Source organism: Neomonachus schauinslandi, chromosome 1, assembly GCF_002201575.2.
Source record: "Neomonachus schauinslandi chromosome 1, ASM220157v2, whole genome shotgun sequence".
Classification (NCBI taxonomy): domain Eukaryota; kingdom Metazoa; phylum Chordata; class Mammalia; order Carnivora; family Phocidae; genus Neomonachus; species Neomonachus schauinslandi.
In genome coordinates, this window is record NC_058403.1 from 58,216,505 (window position 1) to 58,227,978 (window position 11,474).

At 36.9% G+C, this 11,474-nt stretch overlaps 1 protein-coding gene across 2 annotated transcripts in view; it reads left to right on the top strand.

Moving 5' to 3' along the window:
* ATP6V1A (ATPase H+ transporting V1 subunit A) overlaps positions 1–11,156 on the top strand; it is a 58,115-nt gene extending 46,959 nt beyond the window's left edge. For both annotated transcript variants that reach the window (XM_044919700.1, XM_021692384.1), the window contains exons 12-15: positions 1,106–1,309; positions 3,795–3,889; positions 5,683–5,854; positions 8,796–11,156. In XM_044919700.1, the coding sequence (XP_044775635.1) occupies positions 1,106–1,309; positions 3,795–3,889; positions 5,683–5,854; positions 8,796–8,888 (564 nt within the window). In that variant the 3' untranslated portion in view covers positions 8,889–11,156. The remainder of the gene's footprint in view (positions 1–1,105; positions 1,310–3,794; positions 3,890–5,682; positions 5,855–8,795) is intronic.
* Positions 11,157–11,474: the final 318 nt, after the last annotated feature.

Sequence of the window (11,474 nt, forward strand, 5' to 3'; positions counted from 1 at the left end):
AACCCTAGTTGTAGAAACAAATAGTCCTAAAAATGCATAATGGCAAAAACTCAGTAGAAGTTTCTTTTTTCTCATAGTATGATCCAAAGCAGATGATCTTATCAGAGGATGGCTCTTTTCCACTTACTAGTAATTCAGAGACCAGGGTTCCTACCAGCTTGGGGCTCCACCGTCACCTAGCCTTGTAACCGTCTGCATCTCTGGCTGGCACGAGGGAGACTGAGGAGCAGGCACACCCGCACTGTGAACTCTGAGCTCAAATGCAGTCACCCCACTCATTCTGTTGGCCACACCCAGATGAAAGCAAAGCTGGAAAATGTACTTTCTGCCTACGCAGCTGCTTCCCAGTGACAAGGCAGGAATTGCAGTGGATAGCTGGTCAACTTGGCCATCAAAAGAAGCCTAAATGAAAGATGTATACAAATCAGGGCTGTAGTAAAATTTTGATGTATTCATAACTGTGTGTATTATTCATGCGGGAAAAAATATTTGGTTATGTTTCTGTCATTATCTGAGAAAAAAAATGGCAGAAGCTATATTTATAACTCTCAAGGTGTTTAACCTTTGCTAACATTTTGAGTTTCAATTTCAGGGAAAGGGCAAGCGAAGTTAAGAATGCATAAAAATATATGTGAACATTTGGCCTCAGAAAAATGACTGTTAGATCTTATTGGATTGGCCCTTAATCATAGGGAATTGAATTTAGTCAGAATGTTTCAAGGTGTTTAATCAAAGTGAAGAATCTATTCTATCTCAGTAAGCATTTTCTGGTTCCTCTGTTTATATTGCACCATAATAAATCTTCAGAAGAGTCCATTCATTTTTCTTCTATCAGATTTGCCATACTATTAAGGAAATTCAGATACAATTTGAATTTGATTTATAGATAATATCCATCCTGAAACTAAAACGAATATATTTTTTAAAATTGTAAGTTGTATTCTATTTCAGTTATATGTGGGATATACTAAAAAGATTGATAATTTGACCAAAATATTACAGAATTGCATATTTAGGACAAATATACTTCAAGACTGTTAAAAAAACATTTTTTTTTTTTTTTTAAGAAAAATCATTGTATTTGTTTGTTTTGTTTTTAAATCAGGTGTTCTGGGGCTTAGATAAGAAACTAGCTCAACGTAAGCATTTCCCCTCTGTCAACTGGCTGATCAGCTATAGCAAGTACATGCGTGCCTTGGACGAGTACTATGACAAACACTTCACAGAATTTGTTCCTCTGAGGACCAAAGCTAAAGAGATTCTGCAGGAAGAAGAAGACCTGGCAGAAATTGTACAACTTGTGGGAAAGGTGAGTGGTTAAGTCCCACAGAGGACAGGTCTGTGAGTTAGAGTGGTATGTTGTAAGGACAGATAGAACCTTGGATATACAGATTCTTACCTAGCAAAATGAGTACTTATTAAATATTTTTTGAACTAATAGAAGTTTAGCCTATCCTTTATCCAGCAGATATTTGAGGGTCCTGTTTGTGTTATGGAAGGTAGAAAGATGATTATTGTTTTGATTACCTATTGTTGAGTAACAAACCCACTTTGAACAGTGTTTTACTGCTCATAGTTTTGGGGTTGCACACCATGGAGAATGAGGTATGCAGGACCTGGAAGCAGACTGTGTGGCACACAGCAACATGGATCTGAAAAAGAGCCAAAGACACATATGTGACTGCTTTACATAGTATAAAATACTAATACAAAATAAAATACACATTTCACATGAATTTTTGCACGTAAAGGGATACACATAAAACACATTTTAATACTTACGGTTGGACACCTGGGTGGCTCAGTTGGTTAAGCAGCTGCCTTCGGCTCAGGTCATGATCCTGGGGTCCCAGGATCGAGTCCCACATCGGGCTCCCTGCTCAGCGGGGAGTCTGCTTCTCCCTCTGACCCTCCCCCCCTCGTGCTCTCTCTCTCAAATAAATAATAATAATAAATATTTAAAAAAAAATACTTATGGTTGAAGCAGGGATTAGGGATAAAAGGGATTTAAAAAAACAGGAGAAAGAGGGGCGCCTGTGTGGCTCAGTTGGTTAAACAACTGCTTTTCGGCTCAGGTCATGATCCTGGAGTCCCGGGATCGAGTCCCACATCGGGCTCCCTGCTCAGCGGGGAGTCTGCTTCTCCCTCTGACCCTCCTCCCTCTCATGCTCTCTGTCTCTCATTCTCTCTCTTGCAAATAAATAAAATCTTAAAAAAAAAACAAAAAAAAACAGGAGAAAGAAAAGAAAGAAGACCTGATCCTTACCTCTAAGGAGCTTAGTTGCACAGAGATGACAAACAACTGCAGTTAGCTTACTGGGCCTGTCCCTTTGCCACAATTTCCAACAAATCTTTACCAGCTAGGCTGTTTAGGGTAATTGCCAAAGTTAAAGCTTTTGAGGCAGGGGTATTTAAAGAAGCTCTAACAGTACTCAGACACAGAAAAAAAATTTGCATTTATACTTTCTTTTTTTTAAGATTTTATTTTTGAGTAATCTTTACCCCCAACATGGGGCTCAAACTCACAACCCCAACGTCAAGAGTTACATACTCCACTGACTAATCCAGCCAGGCACCCCATGCATTTACATAGTTCTAAACACCATGTAATGTTCTTTTTAAAAAAAGGAACTTCATGGAATGTATTGATTTTTTTTTTAAAGATTTTACTTACTTATTTGTCAGAAAGAGAGAGAGACAGGGCACAAACAGGGGGAATGGCAGACAGAGGGAGAAGCAGGCTCCCCGCTGAGCAGAGAGCCAGATGTGGGACTTGGTCCCAGGACCGCAGGATCATGACCTGAGCTGAAGGCAGACGCTTAACCATCTGAGCCCCCCAGGCATCCCTGTATAGATCTTTTTTGAAACAAACTCAAGATTCATAATTCAAATAGTTAAGCTAGCAAGACAATGTGAAGTGTTTCAAAAAAAGAACTTTTTTTATGTTCAGTTAGCCAACATCAGTAAAAGAACATTAGTTTATTTGTATACCATGTTCATAGCAGCACTTATACACGATAGCTAAGAGGTAAAAGCAACCCAACTGTCTTTTGATTAATGAATGGATAAACAAAATGTGGCGTGTATATATGTAATGGGATATTATCCAGCCTTAAAAAGGAAGGAAAATTCTAACACATGCTACAACATGGATGAACCTTGAGGACATTATGTTAAGTGATATAAAGCAGTCACAAAAAGACAAATACGGGACGATTCCATCTAAAGTAGTGATATTCATAGAAACAGAAAGTGGAATGGTAGTTACCAGGTTCTGGGAGAGGAGGAAAAGGAGAATTGCTATTTAATGGATATAGAGTTTCAGATTTGCATGATGACCAGTTAAAGAAATCTGTTTCACAACAATGGGAATATAGTGAGCACTATTGAACTACTTCAAAATGGTTAAGATGAAAAACTTGTGGGCGCCTGGGTGGCTCAGTTGGTTAAGCGACTGCCTTCGGCTCAGGTCATGATCCTGGAGTCCCTGGATTCGAGTCCCGCATCGGACTCCCTGCTCAGCGGGGAGTCTCTTTCTCCCTCTGACCCTCCCCCCTCTCATGTGCTCTCTCTCATTCTCTCTCTCTCAAATAAATAAATAAAATCTTTAAAAAAAAGATGAAAAACTTGTTACATGTTTTTACCACAATAAAAAAAATCAACAAGCAGTTATGAAGTGAATTTGTTAATGATAGATGACTGTGTGTTGATTATATAGTTTTTGCTTGGTTAATTGATTACAATCACTGGTCCCATATTGAAGTAAATTTCTAAAAAATTTTTTTTTCTTCTAGGCTTCTCTAGCTGAAACAGATAAAATCACTCTGGAGGTAGCAAAACTTATCAAAGATGATTTCTTACAACAAAATGGATATACTCCTTATGACAGGTAACCTATCCTGATTTTCTTTTTTTATTTAAGGATTTTCTTTTGAGTTTTGAAGAAAGAGCCGCCTCCACATTAGAAATCCTTTTTTTTTTCTCATACAGACAGAACTCTGACTCAATATATAGGTTTATTTTGTATTTTCATAGCAAACATCTAACGATCTAATATGTCCCCTTATCTTTGATTTTCCTCATTTGTGCAGTTTTGACAACAGTATTTTCACTCATTAGCCAGCCTTTTTTTTTTTAAAGGGATTTGCCACTTTTTTTTTAAGATTTTATTCATTTATCTGACAGAGCGAGCGAGAGAGCGAGCACAAGCAGGGGGAGTGGAAGAGGGAGAAGCAGGCTTCCCGCTGAGCAGGGAGCCCAATGCGGGGCTCGATCCCAGGACCCTGGGATCATGACCTGAGCCGAAGGCACACACTTAATGACTGAGCCACCCCACGCCCCTATCCAGCCATTTTTAATTAGATTAGATTGTGGCGTAGTGCATGGAGCCTCCTTCAGATGCTTTTCTCACTACGTTTTACAGCTGCGCATGCCACTTCTACTCTTTTCCTAAATAAGTATGTCCTACTTTCCTGCTCCATTTCCCAATAGTCCTAGTCTTTCTTTCTGCCATAGTCTCTGTTAGCTGTCCCACTTGTGTCTGCTACTGCTGTGGCTTATTTAAAGTCCCCATTTCGGGGCGCCTGGGTGGCTCAGTCATTAAGCGTCTGCCTTCGGCTCAGGTCATGGTCCCAGGGTCCTGGGATCGGGCCCGCATCGGGCTCCCTGCTCGGCGGGAAGCCTGCTTCTCCCTCTCCCACTCCCCCTGCTTGTGTGCCCTCTTTCGCTGTGCCTCTCTCTGTCAAATAAATAAGTAAAATCTTAAAAAAAAAAAACAAAAAAAAAACTAGCAGACAAAAAAATCCCTATTATATGATCTTTAAAAAAAATAAAGTCCCCATTTCTTTTAAACTTCGATAAATTGAGCCCTTTGATCATAGGCTAGCTTTTCTCCCTCAAATCATATTTGGACTGAAGAGGGAACTGAACACATAGGAATATTACCAGAATGTAGGACAAGCAGAAAATATGGCAATAGCCTCAAAAATCTGTATCAGGAACTTAAGAAGCTCTGGCCACCCATACAAAGATAACTCAACCAAAGGAAAATTCTTCAGAAAGTGTAATACAGAATGTGCATGAAATTGTGTATGCAAGTGTGTTTAAATGTATCAGAAAGTTGATAGGCATGCATGTGATCCAAGTTGAATATTAACTTGTGTGTCCTCATTATTAAAAGGTGTGGGTAAGTGAAAATGAACAATTAATGGGGGAAGGGACTACTGTTCACCTTAGGAAATTGCAGTTTTCTGCTTTTCTATTACTCATTAAACCTTAATCCCACTATCACAAGGAGTTTTTGCAATTCATTTATTTTACCGGCTGGGTTACTCCTTTAACTGTACTGTACAAAAACAAACTCTCAGAGAGTTGTTAGATTATAGCAGTACTGTTTGATTGTTCTTCCTCTTTGATTATTTTAATAGATAAAAATAAACATCACTCTTAAGTAAATAAATATCTCCATTTATCCATCCACCCCATATTTCATCTGTACCAAAAAGCTCTGGTCAAGTAGTTGTTAGTCTTTTCCACTTTTGTTTTCATTCATTATTATCATCCAATAAATAAAAGTAGTCTGAATATTTAAATAAAAAAGCTAATGCTCTGGTATTTTATAGATAAAGTATGAACCTGCTTTGGATTTTATTTTTATTATTTTGATTTTCATTTATACCCGAGGTTCTGCCCATTCTACAAGACAGTTGGGATGCTGTCCAACATGATTGCATTTTATGATATGGCCCGGAGAGCTGTCGAAACCACTGCACAGAGTGACAATAAAATCACATGGTCCATTATCCGTGAGCACATGGGGGAGATTCTCTATAAGCTTTCCTCTATGAAATTCAAGGTATATTTTGCTTCTACCTAACTTTTATAGTAAGAAATGTTTCTTTTTATTTTTTTAACTCTTTACAAACAACCTATTTATTCACAAACCTGGTGTGTGAAACTTGGGTTTATCATTTTCACATGCTCAGGTTATGTAAAACCAGAAGAGACCGTAAATTTACATTCAAGTAGGAATTCTAGAGATAAAAATTATACTATGTCATGTCTAAAATAAATGCTGACGTGTTTTCCCTTTTGTCTTAACTGCCAGGCAATTTAGAGCTAAAATCATGGCTGAGCAGCAATTACTTTTCCTCAAGTACCTATTACCATCTTACCTCCATGCTCATCTGAAATGACTTAATGCTGTTTACTTCTAAGTATCCTGTTACACACCATTTTTTTTCCCTATTACCCATCACTTTTAACTTTCAGGTGGATTCTCTTTTTTTTTTGAAGTGCACAACATAAATAGATAATTAAATGAAATTATCAGTAGAAGCTCGAATGTGTAAAATTGTTTTTAAAGTATTTGATCAATTGGGTTTCTAAGTGATGACATCCAGATATATTTACTAATCACCTATTGAGAAATTGAGAACGGTTCTCTGTGTGTTCTATATATAGTGTTTGTTTACACTGTAGGTTGAAAATAAATCTTTAAAAATAGACACTCACTGTATCAAGAATTTTAAAATATTCACACTCTTTGAGTCTTCATTCCAATTTAAAACATATAACCCGGGGCGCCTGGGTGGCTCAGTTGGTTAAGCGACTGCCTTCGGCTCAGGTCATGATCCTGGAGTCCCTGGATCGAGTCCCACATCGGGCTCCCTGCTCGGCAGGGAGTCTGCTTCTCCCTCTGACCCTCCTCCCTCTCATGCTCTCTGTCTCTCATTCTCTGTCTCGCAAATAAATAAAATCTTAAAAAATAAAAAAATAAAACATATAACCCAAGGAAATAGAGATTTTTTTTTTTAGGTGAAGTATAGTTGACATATTAATCAGATTTTTTATATGAACATATAAAATATTGTTTATTAAACTTCTTAAATGTCATTCAAGAGTGAACAGGGTCAACAGTACATTATGGCATATACAATTATAGCAAGCATATTATGAAGACTGTTTTTTCAAAGAAAATCCAAAGATATGGGGAAATGCTTATGGTATAATGAGTGAAAAAAATCAAGTTGCAAAAAAATTCCGTATGTAATTTGATCCAGATTTTATTTTTAAAAATTACACATTCATATGGATAAAGAAAATGTGATACACACACAAATACCATGGAGTATTACTCAACCATACAAAAGAATGAAATCTTGCCACTTACAACATGGATGGATCTAGAGAGTATAATGCTAAGTGAGATAAGTCAGAGGAAGGCAAATACCGTATGATTTCACTCATGTGGAATTTAAGAAACAAAACAAACGAACAAGGGAAAGAAGAGACAAACCAAAAAACAGACTCTTTAATATATAGAGAACAGTCTGGTAGTTGCCAGAGGGGAGATGGGAGGGGAGATGAATGAAATAGGTGAAGAGGATTAAGAGTACACTGTTATTGATTCGCCTGGGTGGTTCAGTCGGTTAAGCTTCTGCCTTCGGCTCAGGTCACGATCCCAGGCTCCTGGGATTGAGTTCCACGTCGGGCTCCTTGCACAACAGGGAGCCTGCTGCTCCCCCTACTTGTGCTCTCTCTCTCTGACAAATGAATAAATAAAATCTTAAAAAAAAAAAAAGAATCACTATATTGTATATCTGAAACTAATACAACACTGTATATTATTGCTGAAATAAATAAAATTATACATTCATACGAAGAGATAAAAAAATATATCCAATAATAATATAGTGATGATTTCTAGTAGTGTGATTCAAGTTGGTATCTTTTTCGTGTTTACAGCACACTATATCAAATTGACATCCCAAGTTTTTTTTTTAAACTCTTATTTTGTTTTTAAGGATTTATTTATTTATTCGAGAGAGCAAGAGAGCAAGAGCACAAGTGGGGAAGGAGCAGAGAGCGAGAGAGAATCCTCAAGGGGACTCCTCACTGAGCACAGAGCCAGGCACAGGGCTCAGTTGCAGGGCCCTGAGATCATGACCTGAGCCGAAATCAGGAGTCGGCTGCTTAACCAAATGAGCCACCCAGGCGCCCCCTCAGTTGTTTTTTTATGTCATTAAATATTCTTCTGTAGCATTATTTTGTGGCTGGAGAGTAATATTTTCCTATTGTTAAGTATTTACGAAATTTCCAGTTGTTGGTATGGACAGCTTTGTTTCTGTAGTTGGTTTTGTGTATTTTCCTATTATACATTCCCAGAAGTAGACCCATTTGGTTAGAGAGCTTAAATATTTTAAAGTCTCTTTTATTTATACATAAAGTCTATTTTATACATACCGCTCAGTTAAGTTGTTTTCCATAGAGATTAAAAATGTGTTGCCTTTTAAGATTATTTTAGAAATTTTACTTCCCTGTGCCAATGTCATATTATGAGACCTTGAACAGTAAATTGTTTTGACCAAATTAATTCCAACTATCATGTACATGCAGTAGAATACATCTAATATGTGATACTGTATAATTTCCCCATATTTTGCATATTGTTGAGGATAAATCCATTGGTCACTGAATACAATTAGCAAGCCAAATACAAAACCAAAATTTTGTCTTTTTTTAAAAAAATTAAATGCAATTTAGTTAACATATAGTGTATTATTAGTTTCAGGGGAATCAAAATTTTGTCTTCTTTCTCTTAGGTTGGAGTGTTCCTCCTTGCATACATTTCTACTCTTAAAGGAAAATAAGGATAATTTTTGACTCCTGCCTGTGTTTTGCCAGTATACCTCACTTAACCTAATACTCAAAATATGTTCAAAATAAGTAACTTACTACCTGTTCTGAAAATTATTTTCCAAAGGTAAATTGAGTTCTGTACTGTCTTTTCTCAGGATCCAGTGAAAGATGGTGAGGCAAAGATCAAGGCCGACTATGCACAACTTCTTGAAGATATGCAGAATGCATTTCGTAGCCTTGAAGATTAGAACTGTGATTTCTTTCCTTCCTTTCCTCAGCAACCTCCTCTCATGTGTATATTTTCCTAAATTTCTCATCTCTAAACCCTTTGCTTCTTTATTGTTCAGCTTTGAGACTAGTGCCTACGTGTGTTATCATTTGTTTCCCTGTTTATCTGGTAGGTCTTATATAAAACAAACATTCCTTTGTTCCAGTGTTTGAAGGGCCTCCATGATCCTTTCTCCGAAGTGGTGAATGTAGTAAATATGATATATAATGGCTACACTACTGTAAACTTGTCTGTAGGGTGACATCCCTACTTGTCCTCGGTTTGCCCTTTCCTCCTCGCCTTTAAATTGTAAACAGGACTACTGCATGTACTCTCTTTGCAATAGATTTGGAATGGAAGGCCAGATTTCTATACATTTTGACAGGTACTTTGTGAAATGACTCTATCTATGTGGTAAGGTTATTTGCAGCTTAGCATTTTGCTGAGTAACTGCTTTGCAGGATATAATTGCCTTTTTCTAAAAACATGAATGATTAATGTTCCAATTATGCATTGCTTTCCCCAGTATAAATCAGGAATGTTTATAGGAAACTGTTGGGAACTCTGCTGTTTTTAAAACAGGCATTTGTGGGACTCAGCACAGTATGTGAATCAGTACCCTCTAAAAAAGTGGAAAAGGAGCCAGGTGGTCAAACTTAAACATCATCTTGTTAAAGCATATTTATTTCACTATGAAAAATTCAGTATCAAGGACTATACTACTACATTACTAAGAAATTCTTTTTAAAATCACATTTAAAACAATCACCGGAACTTGATCCACATCACACCCTTTCCTTTTTCTCAAACGTCTTAGAAGCCTGAGCTTCTAAGAATCATGTGGCAGTGGGATGGGCAGTAAAATGCCACAGAGAAGGTATTCAGTATGGTTAAAGGCTGTTTGCACCATTAAGGACCAGCTGGACTGTAGTGAAAATTGGGGCCAGAGTGGCATTACGTTTTTACAAGGTAGATATGTGTCACGTGTTTGCATGTTTGTTTGCTTAGTGAACTTTTGAACAACCAGTTTACCAGTTTACCAGTTACTGGTTCAAAAGATTTCTCAGAATATCTGTAGCAATAGCAGCATAACAGTTTCCATTCTGTTTAATAGGGAGGAAATTAATTCTTATATCTGCTGATGACAGAATCTGGGTCATGTGAGAAGAAAGATAATTTCATCCTGTCTTTTCAGTATATGTTTTAAAATAATAATTTCTGTGTCTGTGTAAGGCACACTACAGAACAGCTCTGAGAGCAACAGTTTCTCTATTAACTCTTTCTGACCAACAGTGCTGGCACCATTGCTTCCTCTTTGGGAAGAGGAAAGGGTATGTGAATATGTCTAACAATCTCAAATACCCAAATGTAATAGCATAAGTAAAGTATTTATTTTATGCCTCAGTATATTATTATTTAATTTTTAGGTAACGTATTTCTTTTGGTCCGTTAAGGAAGGATGCCGTGAGTAGAGAATTCAGCTATAGTTTGTTGAAATCCTTGCAGATTGCATGTTTTTACAGTGGCTTGCTACTCAGGATAGATATTCTTCCACGCAGCTTTTTTTTCTTAACCTTTCCGAATATTGGAAGATAAAAATTATGCAGTGATTTGTTGAGATGCGGACTTAATGGTGCTGCTTTATCAGTTTGCTTCCAATGTGGCCTCCTACCCAGAGGCCCTGAGACCAGTGGAAATGAAAAGGATTTCAAAAATGTTCTATTCCTACCTTAAACTGACCAGCAAACTAGGACCGTGATAGTAATGAATGATATGATGAAGAAAGTTTTACCAAGTTTGTTTTTTGTTGTTCTGAATTTGCAATGTAATTCCTACTCCCTTTTAAGAATGTTGATGTATGGGTGTGAAGAGGCTAGAGATAGAAGATGCTCTGCTATTCATTGTAAGTGTCCTTCAACCTATATGTTGTAGAATTTCAAATTGGTCACTGATCATATTTCTTTGGTAAGAATGTGTTAAAATTACAACAATCTTTTAAAAAGATGATGCAGTTCTATATTGTGCTATGCCTGGTCCTAAGTGGAGCCAGTTAAACAAGTTTCATATGTATTTTTCCAGTGTTAAATCTCACACATTGTACCCTTTGGAAATTTCCTTCCATCCTGAAGAACGAATAGAAGAGGCCATATATATTGCCTCCTTATCCTTGAGATTTCACTATCTTTATGTTAAAAGCTGTGTATAATTGTTAAAATCTATGAAAGAATAAAAAGTGGATTTAAATTAACATTTTTTTCTTCGTATGTGTGTGTGTTTGCTAGAAAACATGCCACCTATTTGTATTTTGACTTACTGTTTTCAGTATAAACTTCAAAATTTTTTGTTTCTCCCTTTCTTTATAGATTATTACTTAAGATCATGAAATTGAATTGGGGCCCTCACGATAGACTGCAAAAAGGCCTATAATCATATACCAGTATGATTTGGAAGTGTAGTACACAGAATCCCATGCCATCCTGAATATTACTTTAAATTGAAAAAGTGAATGGTTTCTAAAAGTTCACTTATAAATTAAAGGAGATCAGTGGTACTCATTTCTATTTTT